This window comes from Lynx rufus, unplaced genomic scaffold (assembly GCF_022079265.1).
Source record: "Lynx rufus isolate CCGP_SWC_20201006 ecotype Redwood Valley unplaced genomic scaffold, mLynRuf1.p SCAF_23, whole genome shotgun sequence".
Classification (NCBI taxonomy): domain Eukaryota; kingdom Metazoa; phylum Chordata; class Mammalia; order Carnivora; family Felidae; genus Lynx; species Lynx rufus.
The window spans coordinates 9,349,226-9,370,748 of NW_025814838.1; the positions used below are offsets into that span (position 1 = coordinate 9,349,226).

General features: G+C 44.1%; 1 protein-coding gene across 1 annotated transcript in view; it reads left to right on the forward strand.

Moving 5' to 3' along the window:
- The window catches only part of GPR139 (G protein-coupled receptor 139), a 38,050-nt gene continuing 16,527 nt past the window's right edge, over nt 1–21,523 (forward strand). The window contains exon 1 of the mRNA XM_047087193.1: nt 1–124. Coding sequence (XP_046943149.1) covers nt 1–124 — 124 coding nt within the window. The remainder of the gene's footprint in view (nt 125–21,523) is intronic.

Consider the following 21,523-nt stretch of genomic DNA (forward strand, 5'->3'; position numbering starts at 1 on the left):
ATGGAGCACACGCACGCCCACCTCGTAGCCAACAGCTCGTTGTCCTGGTCCCCCGGCTCGACCTGCGGCTTGGGCTTCGTGCCCGTGGTTTATTACAGCCTCTTGCTGTGCCTCGGTTTACCAGGTGAGGAGCGTGGGGGAGAGGGAGGAAGCCGGGACCCCCGAATGCGGAGCGACCCTGTCTAGAACCCCCAGGCCTAGACATCCTCGGCGCGTGATCCCTGGCGCCCCTTCTGAAAAAGTTTAAGCCTAAGGGCAACAGCGGACATTTCCAGACTGGGGAGAAAGGAAGTTGCTGTGCCTGTCAGGGACTCGTGTGTGTGTGTGTGTGTGTGTGTGTGTGTGTGTGTGTGTGCGCGCGCGTGCGCGTCTCGAGCGTGCGTGGCAGGTGATGGGCATGGTGTATGTGTTGGTGTGAGTGTGCGCGTGGATTCGAGTATTTGCATGAGCATCTGAAGCGATCCGCGTCCCCGAAGGTGTCCAGTGGGGGCTGTGTGACTTGACCGCACTTCCCCACAGCTTTCTGGGGTTTCACTTCTCTTGTGGCCCCCCCCACATCCACTCCAGCCTGAGAAAACCTCTGCCCCCTCCCCCACCGCGCGTGTCACCCCTGATTGGAGGTGAAGCCAGAGGTTCTGATGCCCAGCACTCTTTCTCTGGGGCTGCTGGGATGGAGCAAAGGATGAGCCCCTATGACCCCTAAGCGAGGAAGGGGTCTCCAGGGAGGCTAGGAAGAGTCTGGGTGGGTCTGGGACCATGCCTTGGCCAGGGTAAGGGTCCAGAGACACCCACAGGCTTCAGAAGCCACCACTTCAGGGGGTCACAGTCTCCTTGAGGACATGCCTTGCCCCCTGGCTTTGCTTCCCTGTCCATCCATTCTGGGCAGCTGATGACCGCTGCGGATGTCTGGCTGGTCCCACATCTTAACGTCCTCTCCAAAGTGTGACTGAGACTTCTGCTGAATTCCTGAAGAGAGCTGGGCTGCTGGGGGCTGGGGGTGCTTGCTGTTTGTGAGAGAGGGGGAGGGGGTTCCTGGGGCTCCAGCTTGAGATAACCCCTTCTTCCAGATAGTCTCTGAGACGGTCTGTGTGGCAGAAAGATTCCTAAAGATCACTTGCAAGCAGACAAGAGAGGGACAAAAGGAAACAGAAAGAAAAAAATCCAGCATACAGCCTAGAATCACAACATCATCTACCCTGCCATTCCGCATCCTGGGAACTTGGGAGCTGGATTTCTGAAAGCCTTGTTGACATTTCCTTTTCAAAACATTCAACTTGGTGGTCAGGGCCCCTGATAAGGTTGTTTATATAAATTCCCCCTCCCAAATTTTGGAAGGAATGAGAAAGCATAAGTTTACAATCACCAAGCCTCTCTCCCAGCGAGTGATGAGGTTTTTATTACTAACTAATCGTTCTGGCTGCCCTGGGAGAGACGCTCAGCCTCTGATTCACCCTGCTGGGGCAGCAGCACGTGTCCTATAATTACCTTGAGCAGGAATTGATTTGTCCAGTCCCCACGTCCCCATCAGCCCCCCTGAGCCTCTCCCAGAGCTCTCTTTTAGGGAGTGAGTTTTTGAGGAGGTTGGTTATTGGTGACACTTGCTGAACCAGAGAAGTGATAGCCGCCCCTTTTCCCTTCGGCTCTCACATCAGAATGTCTGACCCCTCCGCCTTCAACCCTCCATCTCCTCTGCTGACTAAAGAAGCTACTCTCTCAGGCTTTCCTTCTGAAAACCCTTTAAGGGACAGAGACATAAAGACGGGGAGGCTCCAAGGGCCCAGAGCAGGGACATGAAGATGAGTAGAACAGGGGAAAGCTGACCTTCAAACACCTCAAGGTGGAAAACAAGATACCTCACATCTTTACAGCATAACTCCTATGCCAGACATGGCCTTCCTGACCCATAGCATTGGCACCTATTGTGTGCCAAGCAGTCCTAGGCACAGGCTCATCATGGCTGAGCCCAGGGTTAGGAGACAAAGAGAGAGGGATTAGGATGAGAACTTGGAAGGCACTGATAGGTTCTTATGCTCCACTAAAAGCTGTGACCACCTACTGTGTGTCAAGTGCTAAAGAGGTGCCTACAGGATTCAAGGAGCTCACAAGTGGAGCTTGTGGTGGATGCAGAAGGACCAAGCATTCTGGAAAAGGATGACTGAAGAGGGCAGGCTTGCAGGAAGATGATAGGTTGATAAGTGTTTTGTTAATTGCTTGCAAGGTGGTTCAGAAGGTGAAATCCTTAAGTCATTCTCTTAGAACCATAAGGGCAGGCAAGTATGTCCTAGTGACTAAGAATGCAGACTGTAGAATGAAGCAGAGCTGGTTGTTAACATGTGGACCTTCTGTGTTTCTGTGCCTCAGTTTCCACATCTGTAAAACAGGCATTAGGACAGCAGCTACCTCCCGGAATGATGGCAAGAAGGAAAGACGTTGATGGAGATGATGGTGCAGGTTAAGCGCTCAGCTCAGTGCCTGACACACCACACACTGACTGATTGCTGCTGTGACACTGCAGTTGTGGTCATCATGAAGCTGATCTGGTTGTAAGGAGGGGGACTGCGTGGCATGGGAGTCAGAGAAGGGACTGGGAGCACACAAGAAAAGCACTTAGCTCAGCGCCTGAGCTCACTACAGTATTCCCCTCCCCACCCCCAGCTACCGGCAATTAGCAAACCCTCATTACCCTGCTACTGACCAGGATGCACAGCTATGCTGAGTGTGAAGTAACAGACCACAGAGCTTGGTCATATTGTTGAAAACTGAGATTTTTAATTGAATCACTTTTCCTGGCAGTGAACTCACCCCCATTTCCAAATTCTCACAGTGATTGGAAACTGAGGGGTGGATGAGGAGTGGCTGTTTGGCAACAAGGGAGCTAGTGACTAGGAGAAAGCACGGATGTTTCTTACCTCCTTCAGTATCTAGACTAAAAGGAAGAGCTTGGGAAAAGCCATGTGGTCCAATCCCCTGCCTCTAGGAATCACCTCAGTCTAACTTAACTGCTTTGGAGTGGGACCCGGGGGTCCTAATATGAAGTATGGGCACAGCTCTGCCACTTAAGAATTCTTAACATTTCTGTACCACAAATTACCCCACTTGTAAAATGGGGGTAACAGCACTACCTACTACCCACACAGATAATGTATATTAAATAAGATCATCCATATAAAAATTGCTAAGTACAGTGCCTGGACTGAGGAAAACACTTGTTAGTGCCTTCTCTGCACGGATCTTTTTCTATGCTAAATGCTTAGATTATTGCACTTAATCTTCACCACATCCCTGTGACCTGTACATGTCCCTGAACCCATTTTACAGATGAGCAAACTGAGATTCTGAGAAATGGAGCATCCTGTCCACAGTCACACAATCAAACCAGTATGTAAACACCTGCTCTTTCCATTGTACCACGGTGCCTTCATTATTGCCAGGAAGTTCTTCTAACTAACCCCAGTCCTTTATGCTGTGTACTCAGTGGAGAACATTGGTGTGTCCCAGCTGTTCCTAAAACTATGTCTCTTTTCTCTTCCTTTTAAGTAAGCAAGGTGTTTCTAGCTTTTCCAAATGCATACAATAAACCAGTAAAGCTAACAAGGTGCAGTTGGGGACCCTGATGGGGCCAAATGGGACAAGATAGTCCAAAGCAGAAGGCAGTACAGGAAGAAGAGATGAGCCTGATGCCTGAGGGAAGAGAATGGCAGGGAGGACGGGTGAGCCTGGCTGATAAGGAAGGAGCAGCACGAAATTAAACTGAGATATGAAAGATATTTTTTTAAATTTTACCTTCTAAAAGGCACCAGGGATGTTACGGGAGACAAGGTAAGGAAGACGATAGCCTGACACCACACACAGCCCAGCAGATAGGAGCATTTCTGGAACTGCCCTGTGAGGATGGTAATACCTGCCTGTGAGGATCGGTGCACAATGAAGGAGATGATGAGTCTGTCACCTGTCAGATAGTGCTTTGACACATGGTGGTTACAGTTGCTGCTAACAAGAGGTGAGAAAATGGTGACTAGCAAGCTGGACTGAGCCCTCAGATGCATTCTCTTTTGAGAACCTATAAACATCTTTTGAGAAAATATAGTAAGCAGGTTAACAGTACAAGGTGTGGAGTTAGACCTCTGGGGTTTGAGTCCTGGCTTTGCTATTTATATGCTGTGTAACTTTAGGCAAGTGACTTTACTCTCTGCCTCAGTTTCCCCATCTGTAAAATTGGATGATGATAATAATGGCACATACCTCATAGAGTTGCTGTGAAAATTCAGTGGGTTATATATTTAACACAATGTCTGCCACACAGTAAGCACTCCATAAGTCATATTTTTCATCATTTAAAAATTAGGAAAATTAGGGACGCCTGGGTGGCTCAGTCGGTTAAGCGTCTGACTTCAGCTCAGGTCATGATCTCACGGTCGTGAGTTCGAGACCCGCGTCGGGGTCTGGGCTGATGGCTCAGAGCCTGGAGCCTGCTTCCAATTCTGTGTCTCCCTCTCTCTCTGCCCCTCCCCCGTTCATGCTCTGTCTCTCTCTGTCTCAAAAATAAATAAAAACGGTAAAAAAAATTTTAAAAAAAATTAGGAAAATTAAAGAAAAATTCTCAACTTGTCTTATGACACCAGCTTTACACTAATACCAAAGCAGACAAAGATATTACAAGAAAACTACCAATCAATATCCCCCATGAACATAGACACAAAAGATCCTCAATAAAATATTACCAAATCTAACTCAGGAATATATAAGAATGATAACAAATCAAGATAAAGTTGGGTTTATCCCAGGAATGTAAGGCTGGCTCAACATCTGAAAATCATTCAGTGTGATCCACCATAATAAAAAACCTAAAAAAGGAAATCCATATGATCTTCTCAGTAGATATAAAAAAGTATTTGACAAAATTCAACATCCATTCATGATAAAAATTCATCACACTAGAGAACTTCTTTAACCTGATAAAGGTTATCAATAGGTAACCTATAGCTAACATCATATGTGATGATAAAAGATGGAATGTTTCTCCTCTAAGATCTAGAACAAGGCAAGGAGATCTGTTCTTGCTACTCCAATTCAACATCATACTGGAAGTTCTAGCCAGGAAAGAAAATGAAATAAAAGGTATACTGGAAAAGGGCACCTGGGTGGCTCAGTCAACTGAGGGTCTGGTTCTTGATTTCAGCTCAGGTCATGATCTCACAGTTTGTGAGTTTGAGCCCCTGCATGGGATTCTCTCTCTCTGCCCCTCACCCACTTGCACTCTCTCTCAAAATAAATAAACTTAAAAAATTGTTTAAAAAAAGGTATACTAGAAGGAAGAAATTAAACTGTTTCTATTCACAAATGATACAATTACCTTCATAGAAAATCACAAAGACTCCACACAAAAAAAGCTCCTCAGAATAAGTGAGTTCACCATGTTTGCACATGTTGCACCATGTTCACACTGTTAATATGCAAAAACCAACTGTATTTCTATGTATTAGCAATGAACAATTTGAAACTAAAAATTGGAATTAAAAAAATAGATTTCCAAGTTTCCTTGAAAAGCCAGAGGAACTAACATTAGGCACATATTCCCAGAAGGTTGGCTGCAGATGAGGAATGGACTGCTTTCCTATGTAGCTGCTTTTTGGAGAGAGAGAGAGAGAGAGAGAGAGAGAGAGAGCCTTAAATAGGCAATGACATTCATATTATTCAAAAACCTAGTAATATAAAAAGGCACACATTGCGAAATCTCCCTCCCATCCATTTCCCCCGCTCACCAATTCCTAAATCCACCCCATCATCACTACTACACAGATAACGAGGGCATCAGTATCTTGGTTTCTTATTTGTTCTTTCAGAGTGTTTTAGTTTATATACAAGCAAGTATGAATAGAGGATCTCAACTCTTCATTTTTTTTTTACTGTTCTCAAAATGAGCACATTATACACACTGTCCTCCATCTTGCTCTTTTTCACTTAATATATTAATCATCCATCATGGTATATTGAAGCTTTTTCATTCTTTTATGAAGCTGCATAGTATTCCATTGTATATTTGTACCATAATTTAATGGGTGCCCCTTTCAAAATCACATAGGCACTCTTATGTGAAAGTCCCTATATGCGACACCTCACTGTTCTCTGTAACGTGTATGGCCCCTCTTTATGCACATTTGGCCCTAGGATCCCTGTTATAACAGTGGGAGAAAGAGCACTGCATGAGGAGTCCTGGATTCCAGGCTATTCTCTAGCAATAACTCACAGTGTGGGTCTGTCAGAGGCCTGAGAGAGCTGGGCTCTGCTTGTATAGCTCAGTTGGAGACATGGCCCATAAATGGGACGCAAGCGTTGACCAGTGAAGTAGCTATGCTGGAGGCTGGCCGGGTTGGCCTTGGGCTGGGGTCCAGAACAGGAGCTTTGTTGTCCTTGCCCCTGCACAATTTCTGTAGTGATCCCATGTGTAATTTCTGCTTTTGAGGTTGTGTATAAAATGCATTGCACTGGAAATGAATGGACATGGATTTGAATCCTGTATCTTACCCGTGTTTTGTTGTGTGATCTCAGATATGATACTGTACCTCTGAGTCCCAGTTTTCATTTGTAATAAAATAATCAGCCAAGTTCAGCATTTAAGAAAGAGGTCTCTGATGTTAGACTGAATGGGTTTGAATCCTAGCTTCCCTACTTACCAGTCTGTGACCTTGAGCCAATTTCTCACCCTCTATGAGTCGCAGCCTCATCAATGAGGTGGGGCCATACTAATACCTATCTCATAGGGTTGTTGTGAGGATTAAATGAAAATGTAAAAATACTTAGCACCATTCTTGGCACATGTTTTCTCTTGTATAGAGTAAGAGTTCAGTAAGTGTTATTAACCTTCTGTGCCCTGCATTGTTACTGTGGTGATCCAAAATAAAATATGCAAAGGCTTCTCACAATCCCTCAAACATTGTAGGAGCTCAATAAAGAGTACCTGGTGTTGTTTTTATTGTTTAACATGTCAACAAGCCTTGTTGACCAAGGTCTTTCCCATACAATTCCACTCAGAGTGCACCCACCAGGAATGAAACTCCTTGCCCTGGAAAACTAAGAAAGAATTATCCAATGGATTAAACAATCAATTCCATCATAAGCCTAAGGAATTTGTACCTCTCAAAGAGTTGCCTGTGGTTCAGTGAAACCTCCAGAAATACCATCAGTCCAGAACATGAAACCTTCTTCAGCTAAAGTTGATAAAGGGACTGACAAGCACCCAGAAGAGTGCCCTGCATTCTGCAGCCAGGATCATAAACAGAAGTGATGCAGGGAGGTGAACACAGATCCTGCCACTGAACCTCCATGTGATCTGAACTGTGTGGGCAATGCTGATAGGGGATGCTAGCCCTGCACAGGGTGCCATGAAACGCTGGGGGCAGGGAAGGGCAGGTGTCTTGAATTCAAATACTTGCTAGAGGCAGTCAGATAGCATAAACAAAGTGGCCCAGTTTTAAGAAATATTTCACTTACCCAAAGAATCATCCTTCCCTGCTGTTTTTCTGAAAACATGTGGCCCTTTTGGTCTCTCTAATCTTCCCTCAGTGATAGAGACGTATGTACCAAAACCACTGCACTCTCCTCTTAACAACTGCTAGCACGTTTGTTGCACTTACTATGTACTAGGGATTCTTCAAAGCATTTTACAGGCACTAGCTCATTTAATTCCCACAATGACCCTTTGAGGTGTGCATACTTATCATGCCCATTTTTCAGATGAGAATGATGAGATGCCCATGGTCACATAGCTAGAAATCAACAGAGTGATACTCATTACTGCTATCCAGCTTTATGATAAGAAAATGGCAACACACACACAATGACAGCTGACAAGCAACACTTGGACTAGATCACTAGGGACAGGGGTAACAAACAATAGGGAGGAGTGGGGAGGAGTAAGGACTGGAGGAGGTTACAAAGTACCATCACCACTCAGCTCTCTAGCCAATGCAGTGTTGCCAAATTCTTCCAAAAATCTACAAATCTAGATTTTTATATGAAATATCCTAATGTTTCAATGTTGGCAACTAATTCAAAAATTTTAAAAAACACTGTGCGAGCCAGCACTGCATGAGCCAAACCAAACATATCTTCAGGCTTGATACAGCCCACCAGGCTGCCAATTCACAAACTCCAGAGTGGGTAAAGCTTTAAGAGGTACCAAGAAATGCCAACACAGTGCACAGTGTGTGGAGAATAAAAACAAGAAGCTAGGGGAAGGAGTAAGGAATAAAAGAGAGGGAGACCCAAAGAAACACATGACTAAAAAAAAAAAACAAGCATGCCAACTCAGGAAACCAGGGGTTTGGCATGACTAGAAGAAAGGGCTCCAAGTAGTACCACAAACTGCATGTTGACAATGTCCTGGAACACAGATCCCCCATTTTTTTTTTTGTAAATGGGAAGAGCCCTTAGAACCTGATAGCATGGTGGATTAGGATGTGGGCTCATGGTCTCCCACTGACCTGGATTCAAGTTCCAGCCTTGTGACTTCCTAGTGGCAGGGCTCTGGCAAGTTGCTTAAACCTCTCTGAGCGTCAGTGATCGTCTCTGCAGAATGGGTATAACAGTGCCTTTTTCACAGGGTGTATGTACAGACAAAATGAAGCAATTCATGGCTAGCAGGGGTCCCAATGTCTGCCACTCCATGGCTGCTGTTTTTTAATCAATGTCAGCACCATCATTTTATAACATGAGGAAACTGGCACCTTAGCCAATGTCACAGAGCTAGGAATGGCAGAATCTAAACCAGAACTTAACTTTTCCAACTTTAATTTAGTTCCCTTTTTATAAAATCACACTGCTAGTGATTTCTTGAGGAAGCAAAGTGATAGGAGTAAAGGAGAAACAGGCTGTGGAATTTTAGAACTCAGAGTAATCATCTAGATTTGGAGGCATTTTGTTGTTGTTATTGTTGTTTTATGTAGGATTATTTTAGGTGGCACAAGACTGCATCATTATTTAATCCCTTTTCAGTTTTCTCAACCTTTCTGATTCTATCAAAGGGAAAGTCTCATCTTGGTGCTAGTATGTCTTTAACACCTTTTCACGCGTGCTAAACCTCCCTTATTAACAGACACAGAGCAGGCCTAGAGCTCGGCCTTGGGAAGCAGCAGTATCTAGCTAAAATTTAATGTCACCCTTGCACTGTCATTATATTTATGTTTAAGGCTATCTTCTGTTTACAACAGGGAGGTGGGTTTGGGATTCAGGGTTGCTATATATGCTGTCCAATATAGTAACCACCAGCCTCACATGGCTATTGAGCACTTGACATTTGAGTAGCACAACTGAGGAACTGATTTTTTCATTCAATTTCATTTCAATTCATTTACAATTAAGACCTGATACTTGATTCAGTTATTGGACAATAACTGTATATTGGAACAACTTGGGTATGTGAATCTACTCTGAAATTTTCAACTGTATATTTTATGACATCTAAACAGAAATCAGGATTTCCACTGAAAAATTTAGCATCCTTAGAGAAATGTGCTCAGAATGTAAAATACATGCCAGACTTTGGACATTTAGTATGAAAAAAAATTAAATATCTCATTAATAATTTATATTGATTACATTTTTGGATGAACACAGTTAAATAAAATATATTTTTAAAATTAATTTCACCCGTTTCTTATTTTGTTAATGTGGCTGCTAGAAAAATCAAGATTGCATATGTGGTTCACATTACATTTATATTGGACAGCAGTATTGTATAAAGTATAAATTCAGGGGGAAAAAGACAAGTCACTTTAAAACAAAATGTTAATAATAGCACAGGGGACACAAGAATATGGCAAAAATCATAATATTGGTGGCCAATCACTAAAATCTGGGGAGCCCTGATATAGTACAATGCTCTTAATACAAAAACTGAAGCCCTGGAGAGGACAAGAAATTTTCCCAAGGTTACACAGCTAATCAGGTGTGATCTTGACCCCAAATCTTCTAGATTCTGAATCCAGTGTGCTTTGGCCATTGCAACAGCCCTACCATCTGTCCCCTACCAAGAGAAATGTAAGGAAAGGGGGTTGGGGCATGGGGAGGATGTGGCTACCTTGAATCCCATTGGTATTCAAACGGAGAGGACTTCTAAGTATGGATAACCCAGGATCTTTGCTTTTCTATCAAGTGAAGCTGAATGACTTGGGCTCCTCTTGAGTAAAAGTCATGACCAGCTGAACTACAGTGAGAGTTGTGACTTTCAACCCAAATACATGTTTTCATTTTGCCCCATGGCAAAGAAGGATGAGACAAGAAACCAGAAAGCACAATTAGGCAAATGAATCTGCATTTTTAAAAAAATTTTTTTAACATTTATGTATTATTGAGAGACAGAAAGAGACAGAGCATGAGCATGGAGGGGCAGAGAGAGGGGAAAACACAGAATGTGAAGCAGGCTCCAGGCTCCGAGCTGTCAGCACAGAGCCCAATGCGGGGCTCGAACTCACGAACCATGAGATCATGACCTAAGCCCAAGTCAGATGCTTAACCGACTGAGCCACCCAGGAGCCCCTGAATCTGCATTTATTGATTCACTTATCCCTCCCTCTCTCCTTCCATCCATCTATCCATGTGCCTGGCACTGCCAAGTAGGCTCATGGCAAGTCTGTGGTAGGCTCATGGCAAGTCTAAAAAGACCCATTCGATGTCTGCATGTTCGTGTGGGGAAGACAAGCATGATCAGAAGTCTGAATAAATGTAAATAGTCCCATGTGAGAAGAACATGAAGGAGAGGCACAGGGTGATAAGAGAGCTTTTTGTGGGGGGACTTGCCCAGTGGGGAAGACCCAGAACCTGAAGACTGAGGAAGGAAAGAATGGAAAGAAGAGGCAAGGGGGACAGGCTTCACGATGACTCTTAGGCAAGAAAGGACTGGTGCACCATATAGGAACAAAAAGAGGACAAGTCTGGAGTGCCAAAAGGTGGTCTGAGGACAGGAGGAAAACAAGGCATGAGATGTAAGCAGAGGAAACAGGAAATCAGAGCTTTACAGAAACCACACAAAGTGACAATGAATTGGGAGAACACATTCTACAGTGTTGACTCCTTTTGACTTCTGGTATTAACCAATGATTTCTTTTCTTTCCCCCTTTGTTTACCAGAATATTTGGCAGTTGAAGACCTGGGGCAATTGCTTTTCCACCACAGACATTTCTTATCATTTACAGCTAAGTGCAGGGAAAACTATCTACCACATGACTTCACAGGAGGGACTATCCACAGACCCACACAGAGAGACGTGCACACACACACACACACACACACACACATAGAGATGCATGCATGCGCATGTGCACACACACACAGATGTGTGCACACAAACATACACAGGCATATACACAGACACCACACAGACACACAGATGCACAGACATGCAAACACACAGACATACACCCACAGGGATACACACACAGAGACATGCATACACATACATACACACACACACACACACACACACACACACACACACACACACTCCTCCCACAGTCAAAGGTATAGAATGGTCTAGTCCTTGCTATAGCCTTTTGCTGTTAGCATTCTGGACCTCACCACCATGGTTCAGCTCCATAGAGCTGCTGACAAGAACCATCATCTGCCTCTTGAACGAAAAGCAGTGGCCTCCCTGGAAGGTAGCAGAATGGAGCAGTAACTGCAGAGAGAACTCAAGAGGGGCTGGTGCTATGAAAAGGGTAGAGATGGGCATTCCTTAAAGGAATCACAGGCCCACATTCTTAACCCTCACAGAGCCTGGCTTCTACATCATGTCCACCCTCCACACCCAGGACCCTTCCAGAACACCACCTGTCCTGGCTGAAAGGCTGAACACCACCTTTCCTATCAGGAAAGTAACACTGGCTTAGGAATTAGGCACACCTGGGGGTTTGAATCCCAGCACTGCAACTTTGCTAACTGTGAGGTCTTGAGCAGGTAATTTACCCTTCTTGGAGCCTCAGTTTCCTCATCTGAGAATGGGGGTGATAACAACTTTATTTGGCATATATGTGGCACTCCTTTCATATGCCAGGCACCTATGTAGGCACTGGAGGAAAAATAAAGAAAGTCTGCACAGGTATACATTCTACCAGGGAGACAAGTGGTAAACAAATAAACAAATGCATACACAACACTCTTTGAGATATTGATACATGCTATCAAGAAAACAACGTGGTAAGGAGATAGGGAACTATATTAGATAGGGTGGTCAGGAAGGGGCTCTCCAAAGAGTTGATGTCCAGAATGACACTGGAATGATGAGCAGGAGCCAGCCACAGGAAACACAGGGGAAGGACATGCCAGGCAGAGGGACCCCACAGGGTAAAGGCTCAGAGGTGGGAAGGAGGTGGAGTGAGGGCAGACTTGTGTGGCTGGAATACAATGAACAAGAGGGAGAGTGGCAGGAGATGAGGGGAAGAGGCGGACACTGGCTGGATTGTGGGGCCTTTTGGTCCACAGTGAGGAATCTGGATTTGCAAGAAGAGACCAGAGCCTTTTAAGCAGGTGATATGACCTAATTTGAGTTTTTCAAAGGTCTCTCTGGCTGCTGTGAAAAAAACAAATGGAAGGTGGTTTAGGAGGAAAGCTCCTTTTCTTAGGAAAGAAGAGGAAGCGGTTGCAGTGTGAACGATCTCTGGTTTCCAGTAGGAGAGAGTGCGCAATACTTGTAGAGTGGCCAACACAGTGCCCGGCACACAGTAGGAGTGTGGGTCAAGGGTCATGTTCACAGACGCTCCAATCCTACTCCCACCCCATCCACCATCACCTCGGTCTCCAAGTGAAACAGCATCAGACATGTGAAGTAAGCAAACTAACAATGTCCTCAGACATCAAGGACATCTGTGCCTGGCTCTCCAGGCACCATGGCAAAGCGCCCGCAGCACAACAGAGAGCTATCATCTTGGTTGTGGCAGTGGGCAAGTCCTGCTAATGATCCAGCTGTCAATTGCGAGAGTCCTGAACAGAGAGAAAGCAAGTGTCTGGACAAGAAGAAAAGGGTCACCTTCAGCACTGTCATTTGACAAATGAACAGGATTGAGTTCTGGCTGGCATGGTAGAGAGACATTATCATCGTGACTGCATTCAGTTCTAATGACCCAAGGTATTACAGGAAGAAGGGAGTAATGCCCCCAGGATTGAGGTGGAGACTCCAAGGACGTCCTGAAAATGGGAAGAGAATGCTCATGGAAGAGGAAAGAAAATGGTAGTTTGCCTCTTGGATCTTCTCAGCGTTAGGCCTTCTGGCCAGAAGAGAATGGCTCTAAGAAATAAGAGGATTTTTTTTCTTTAATCACTATCAGTACTGAATAATTTCCTCAAAATGCTATTCAGATACATGCTGGTTAATACCTTTCTCAACCACCCTCATATAACCTCCTGAAGAGGCCTGGACTGGGGGTCATAGCCAGCCAACAGCCAACAACCAACCAGAAACTCAGACCCCTTGGAATGTGAAAGAAGCCTGTGAAAGCTTTTCTTAAAAGGCAGCACCATGCCTATTAACATTCAGAGGCAATCTCTTAAAAATTCAGTTCCTCATGAGTCTTGGAAAATTTCAAAGGCTGGAAAAACTGAGCTTTCCCTGTCACTAAGTGCCTAGAACCAAGTAGCCACAGCCTTCTTTAGGTGGCACTTGTGCTACCCAGTTCATCGGAGTTATGGTGCCCCAGCACAAAGATTTTATACACACACACACACACACACACACACACACACACACACACACACCCCTGGCCTGTTTCTCTCACTTCTGTTCCCTACCTTGCTCCTATAGGATTTTAAATTTACTGTCTTACTGTCTAAAGCTTAACACATACGTACATATATCCCATATCCATTTATACCACCACACTTTTAGCCGCATCTATGCTTTCCAACCACACTATATGCTTTCCTGCAAGAAGGGAAGTTGGTGAAAACCTGGGTTTGAGATCCACTGGACTTTCCAGCTGTGTGCAATTAGCTTCCCTGAATGTCTATTTCCATATCTGTAAAATGAGGATTAGTAACAAGGATGCACCCCTTGTTGAGGGGAATACACAAGACAATGTACCTGGCACATGGTAGGTTTTTAATAGAGGATTTTTTTTCTTAAGACTGACAAGGATTTCCTATCAAATCCTCACCTGGACTCCTTAGGCTATGTTAAAGATCCAGCTCCATTACATGAGGCCAGATTTCTTTTCATTTCATACTTTGTGCCAGGAATTCTAGGGGATAAAGATGAGCGAAAGACAAAGATAAACATGGCATGGCCCTTGCCCTTAAAGAATTCGCAGTCTAGATGGGTAGAAAAGCAAGTCAATAATCATAATGTGATATGACAAGTTCTACAACAGGGGTGAGGGTGAAGCATTTAAATTCCTGTGGGACCTCAAACTTATCTTTGCCTAAGGGCATTGAAAAATGCAGACTTAGGCTTTGAACTAACCATGCCAATAGGCATGGGATCTGAGTCATCTCCATGATGACAGTACCCTCTGGGGGGCCTTGGCACATGATAGGGGGCTTAGCAATACTGAATGGATAGGTGGGTGGATGCATCACATGAATAGGTGACTGCCTTCTTTATCCCATTAATGTCATGTCCACACTAACCTTGAAGAGACTGAAGAAAACATCTTGATCACCACTATCATCATCACCACCACCACCCTTTATCAAGCACTTAATCCAAGCCAAGCACTGAATCAAACACATTATTCCACACTGCCTCATTAAAACCCAAAGTAATGCCTGTGAGGTGGTACTTCTATCATCCCCATCTGGTAGATGGGGGAACTGAGGCTCTGAGAAGTAAAATAACCTGCCCAAGGCAATTCAGCTCCTGAGGAGCAGAGCTAAGACAGAGTAGGCCTGTGTATCACTGCTTGCACTCCACTCTTACCACTGGACCTGCTGCAAACATTGGTATTCAGAGCATCAGAAAAGACAAATGCTGTGTCTACAGACCTCTGTCTTGGTTCACCCTCCCAGCCTGGTCTTTGCAGGCATTTAAAGGGACTATGTCCTCCTTCCTGATTGAAGACTCTCCCAGTGTCCCCATTGCCCTCTCCCCAAGCAGATGGTTTAATTACTTGAAATTATTTTTGAGCAAGGACAGGCAGGTGAATTCCCTTTCCACCTCATACCTAACCTACAAAATGGAAATTGAGCTGCCTTTTTTTTTTTAAGAAGCATATTGTAATGAAAAAATTTCTGTGAAAACTCTGTGGTCTTCCAAATCCTTCCAAGGTTTCTGTTTTCAGCCATAAATGTGCTTAGTTTCAGTCAAGTGCTCAAAATTTCAAATCCAGTTCATGTGGTGAATGTTTATTGACCACCTATTATGTGCCAGGCTCTATTCCTCATGCTTAAAAAGAATCATCAATAACAGCCATTAATGTTAATATAGTGCTGGCCAATATGCAAAGTGAATTAAAATTTACAAAGGGCTTTCTCATCCATTATGAAACTGAAGCTCGGAGGAGTTAAATAGCTTTCTCAAGTTACTACTGGTAGGCCAGGCTGAAAAGCAAAGCTAGATCCTATACAAAGCTGTCAGAAATAGGAATGATCCCCAAAATGGAGCCTCCCCTATGAATTCTGCCAGGACTTTCCATTATTCATTCATTCATTCATTCGCAAATTATGTGTTAGCTATTAGTGACACAAAGACAAACAGATCTGGGTTCCTGCTCTCAGGGAGGACTCAATCTAGCTGAAGAGATGAAGAAGCAACTCACAGTAGCATGAAAATTGGTAAGATATGAGCAAGAGGGAAGCCCATGTACCATGGGACAAAGAAGAAGAAATCAACCCCAGGCTTGGGTTGGGTTGCTGGGAATGCAGCAGGGTCACAGGGCAGACTTTTTTTGCTCCTACTATCTGGAACTCACCTTCCTCCTATTTGGTACCCAATACACAATGTGAATTCTGACCACAAATCTCTTTCTTCATCATACACACGTATGGAGCATCTCCTTCACATGAGAATCTTTGTTAAGAACTGGGAATGAGAGAGATGAATGAACTTTGCCCATACTTTTAAGATGTGTACTGTCCAGTGGGCAAAACAAGTAAATTGAAAATTGTAAGGTTGTACTATATGAAATTATCAGCATTTGGCCATTTTTTACCTTTTAAAATGCATATGTTCATTTTTTACCTTTTAAAATGTATACCTTATAGTGTAATGGTTTGCTGATCAGAAAAAAAACTCAGGATGATGTCGAAGCCCCAAACCAGTGATCTGACACCATACTCATGCATCTACCACCGCATCCCCCATGTAGCAGTATCCATGGCTGAAGCTTGGAGAGCACAGTTACTGAAGACCTGATGGTAGAAACTAAACTAACAGCTATTTACCATAATTGTAACAAACATGAATGGAATGCCTATGACCTGTTGGGCACTGTTTCAAGCACCTCCCATGAATTCACTAACTTAATTCTAACCCATGAAGTCGGTATTATTCTATAATACCTAATATTCTATAATACCTAATATTCTATAATAGTAATAGCTATTATTACCCCATTCTACAGATGGAGTACAAGAAACTGAGACATATGGTAGGTTGTGAGGTGGCTCAAAGTCATGCAGTTAGTGCTATGACAAAGCCAGGCTTCTAACCCAGACATCAGGAGTGATGTCATCTGCTCAGCTGAAGCACTAATTGTGCTTTTGGTCAGAACAGTTCTTTGGTTCCAGGATCATCCAAGTGGGGCTTTCATTAAAGCCATGATCTCTTCCACTGAAATGGATATGGGGAGTTGAGGCACCTAACCTCTGGGGTATAGAATTGTAAAGGCTGTCTGTGTTGGAGGTAGAATCAGGTAGGAATCAGGAATCAGGTAGAAAATCCTCCCTGAGGGGATATTGGCAAGATAATTGGGGTGGCATCTAACTCCCCCAACAGGCCAACTGGATTTAAGCCTTATTTTTTATACTGTTAAGAACCAGAGCCAACAGAACAGTCTGGTGAGAGATGCTGAAAGACTTTGGACTCAAGCAGGACTGGTTGGGGATGCAGGAGACAAAGTACAACCCAAGGTTGAAAAGGAAGCCATTCTCTTCACCTCTGCTAGGAATATATAGCCTCTGAGGGTGTTGGCACTTAGAGGCTTGTGAATGGAATCTTCTTCCCATTCCATTGTGTAAGAAACAATTGCTATTACGTTTGGGCTTTGGTTCTCTTGAGGATTCTCTTGCTGGTTCTAATAACATTCCAGCTAATTCTCTTGAGTTCTCTAAGCATACCATTATACTATCAATAAATAATGATGATGATGCCTTCTTAAATAGTTACATAGTTATCCTCCTTATTTTAGTTTCCCACTTTACCATTTTGGCTACACTGTAGATTTGGATTCTTTGTTAGCAGCTTTAATATTTAATATTAGTTAAATTAGTTTTACCAATAATATTTTATCAGAATGAAGAGAATGGATTGAGTTTTGCATCAAACGCAGACAGATTGCTTTGGGAACAGAACTAAGTTCCTTCAGTAACTCAGGTGTAATATGATGACATCTAAGCTCAATGCTGCACTAAACATTTATCAAGTACCCACCATGTACCATCATGTTTCAGGTACTGTACTAGTGACTGGGAATACGGCCCAAAATGAGACAGGCCTTCCCAGGGCTCCCAGGATCAGGATGACCAAGGAAAGAGAAAAGACAAGGTGCCTCTAAAGGTATTTGGACCAAGAATTAGCTGATGTGGTTTTCAGATGAGCAACAAAAACATTACTGCAAGTCTCAAAACCTGGCAGTACCATTGATAATAACCAAGAAATTGACTGAATTTTTATTAGCTTCTGAAATCTTTTACAATCTATTCAGCTGAAAAAAGGAGATGAAAGCAGTGACATTAGAATTTTTCATTTATGAATGCTTTTGAGAACGTGGATTCAAGAGAAATTACCAGATATTTTAATTTTCTGCTATCTCACCCCTGATACCAATCAGGCTACCTGTGAAACAATTTGTGATAATTAACATTTGTCTAACGCTTTTCCAGTTTGCAAAGCCACTTCCCATGTGTTGTCTTCTTCAGTCCCCACAACAACCTTGGGAGTCCGCAGAGCAATTTCACTGAGGTTATCACCCTGGATTCTTGAATTCTTATCCCTCATTTCCCTCTGGTCCACACGCCAGCCAAGCCTGGCATTTTTTACAGTGCTGCAAACAAAGCATGCTTTCACACTTCCTTGATTCCGCACTTGTGGTTCCCTTCTGCCAAGAAAGCAGCCCATCCTTTCCTTGTTCAAACAAGGAGTATCCTATTCATTCTGGGAAACCATGGGCAGGCAGGGAAAGACCTTTTTTCCCTAGGGCAGTGAGGAAGGCCCAGCATCCTAGAGTATAAAGCACCCAATGATGGTGCCCATGTCAGAGTAGACCAGAAGACCAGTAGGGCACAAGTTGTCCTGCAGGTGATTTAGGTGTCATTGGAAGCAATGGCCCCCAGGCCTTCTGCCTTCTTAAAGGGTGTAGCAGTTAACACTTTGCAATTAGACAGACTTGAGTTCAAATCCTGGCTGTGTGACTTACTAGCTGTGTAACCTTGGGCAAATCTCTAAACCTAATTCTAAATTCCCTCCTCTATAGAAAGGATCTAACAATACCCACCTTTAAAATGACGGGAGTAGCAGTAACTAAGTGCAAACCACCCACCACAGTTTCTAACGTACAATAAGGGATTGCGAAGTGGAAGCTATTATTCATTAGTAAGACCACTTCCCTTGTGGCAGAAAAAGGCACACATTTATCATCATCATCATCATCATCATCATCATCATCATTACTGCTACTGCTATTATTTACATTTCTCTCATTTCTAAAAACCCACTTGCTTTTCCTAGTAACATTCTCCTTGTTCTCTCTTAGAAATGATACTTCTGCTCAGAGGAGAAAGGGAGGCGGTTTGTTTTGTTACAGGCAAGGGGTACAGCAAAGCATAGGGGGTATCAATGTGGGGGCAGGACAAGCTGGCTCATGAAGAGTCAAGAACAAGAGTCATCCAAGACAAAGCGGATGGGGGAAGTGTTATAGAAAAGGGAAACTGCATAGGCAAAGGTCAAAGTCTGGAGAGAATGTGGCTTGTTGGGGGGCTTCACGTGCAGTAGTTCCTCTCAGCTGGGACATCCCCTCAGCAGGGATGATGAGTGAGATGGGATGCAGAGAGGAGCAGAGGGCACAATTCCAGTGGTGTCTACTAGGCAGCCTATATTCTTCTAAGCACTTTCTATGCATTAACTTACTTAGTCCTCACAATCAGATCCATTTTACAGATGAGCAAATATAGGCACAGAGAAGTTAGGTAACCTGCCCAAGGTCACACAGCAAGAACATGTCAGATCTATATCCAGTGCCCAGGCTCACCACCAGCACACCAGAAGGCAACGATTCTTTTTCTCTATGACACTCAGGCATGTGTCCCAAAGCCAGAAAAGAAACAGACCCCTCCAAAGTCATGAGAAAGTAAGGCATCCTTCACCTGCTGAATTCAGCTTGGGCAGAGGGGAAGCTACTCTCTCTCTGGCACCTCCCAGTGTGCAGAGGTAGGTTTTTAGAAGTTCCCAAACATAAAACCATTTCCATATAATTATGCCTCCTTGACCTACATGTCATTCGGCTGTGTGCATGGGCTTGAAGCACAAAACAATTTCTGCAGCCAGAGAAAATTGCTTCCCGAGGCCCCAGGGTAATTAGACATTGTCTTCTGGGCATGGCCTGTTCCCTGTCCATCCACATCCTCTGACATAGGTGCTGCCACTTCAACCCGGCATCCACTGGGAGAATGCAGGTCCCGTGGTGGAACAGAATGTCCATTAGGACAGCGGCCTTGGAAAGCGTGCAGCAGGGCTGTGTGCATCAGGAAATTTTCCAATGTTCTTGAACATTCAGATCCCGTGGAACTTTCCTCTGTTAGCCCAAGCAGGGAAAGGGGGACACATCACATGGGGAGATGTTACTTCTCAAGCATTTGGTCTATGAGGTCTATGAGGAAGCTACAATACCAATACCCATGTCTGGAAGTTTCAATGAGGTTTATAAAGGACCTTCTGTTCTTTACTCCCCCACCCACCCACCCCATCCCCACCTGGATATCTGTAGTTTGATACAGAAATAACAACTATCTTTTAAAAAATTTTTTTTAAGTTTATTTATTTATTTTTGAGAAAGACAGAGACAGTGCAAGTGAGGGAAGGGCAGAGAGAGAAGGAGAGAGAGAATCCTAAGCAGGCTCCATGCTGTGAGCTCACAGCACAGAGCCCAGGGTGGTGCTCAAACTCACGAAACTGTGAAATTATTACCTGAGCCAAAACCAAGAGTCGGATGCTTAACCGACTGAGCCACCCAGGCACCCCACAACTATCTTACTTAGTAAAACCCCTTAAGGCTGAAAGCCCTTCAATGACTCTCCATTTCCTCAGGACAAATTCAACTCAACCACGATTGCAAAACTGTCTGAATCATTAGAGTCGGGTGCTACTACTTCTCTACCACTTCTCCAACCAGGCCTCTCTCCCAGCTCTCTCTCCAGCAAGGGCAGGCAGATAACATAAATGAGTGAGGTCTGGTGGGGACTGGTTCAGCTGGAGAACACCCCCGCCCCCATGAAAATGTCACCCAGGGTGCCCTCTCCTTCTGATTTTCAAAAGAAGCTCAAATCTTCCATTGGCCATGAAATACTTCAATTTGTAGATATGACAAACTGATTCAGAAATCCTAAAGACACATTTGCAGCCTGGTATCTACCCCACAAGCCTCTGGTCTGTGACCTCCATTCTATGCTGAACTTTCAGCTTCTCCAACAGCCATTCTCTTTTTCTTGTCTTTTGACCTTTGCACATTTTGTTCTTATTGGCATATTTTGCTCCCCACTCAACTGGTTCTTACTCCTCCATGTCACTGCACACACATGCCACTTCCTCCCAGAAGCCTTCCGTGATCCTCTAGTTTAGATGGTTACCCACTCTCAAGTGCTCCCAATAACATGCTGTCTTCTGCTGTTATGGAGCTTCTTTCTGGGTATCTATCTGGCTTCTGCCAGGCTAGAAGTTCCAGGAAGGAAGAAACCATTTCTTCGGGTTTACTATGACATCCACAGCTGTGGCACAGTGCCTGAACACAGCAGGGAGTCAGTATCGGTGATAGAAGAAAGGGGAGGGAGGCTGGCCTGAGTTGTCTGTGATAATGCAAAATCCTTCTCACTCCAGAATCTCTTGGGTTGGGCTGTGAGCAACAAAAATAACATCTGTTGAGCACTCACTATGTACGAGGTATTCTTCTAAGCATTTGATGTAATTCCTACAAGAACCCTATGAAACAGGTAACACTATCCCCTTTTTACAGATAAGGAACATTAAGGCACAGAGTATTTAAGAAACTTAAGATCACAAAACAAGGAACTGGCAAACTTGGGGTCCAAGCCCATGAAGCCTGGTTTCAGAATCAGTGCCCTTAACCTCTACACCTTTCAACAAGGGGAAGGGTTAGTGCTGTATGGA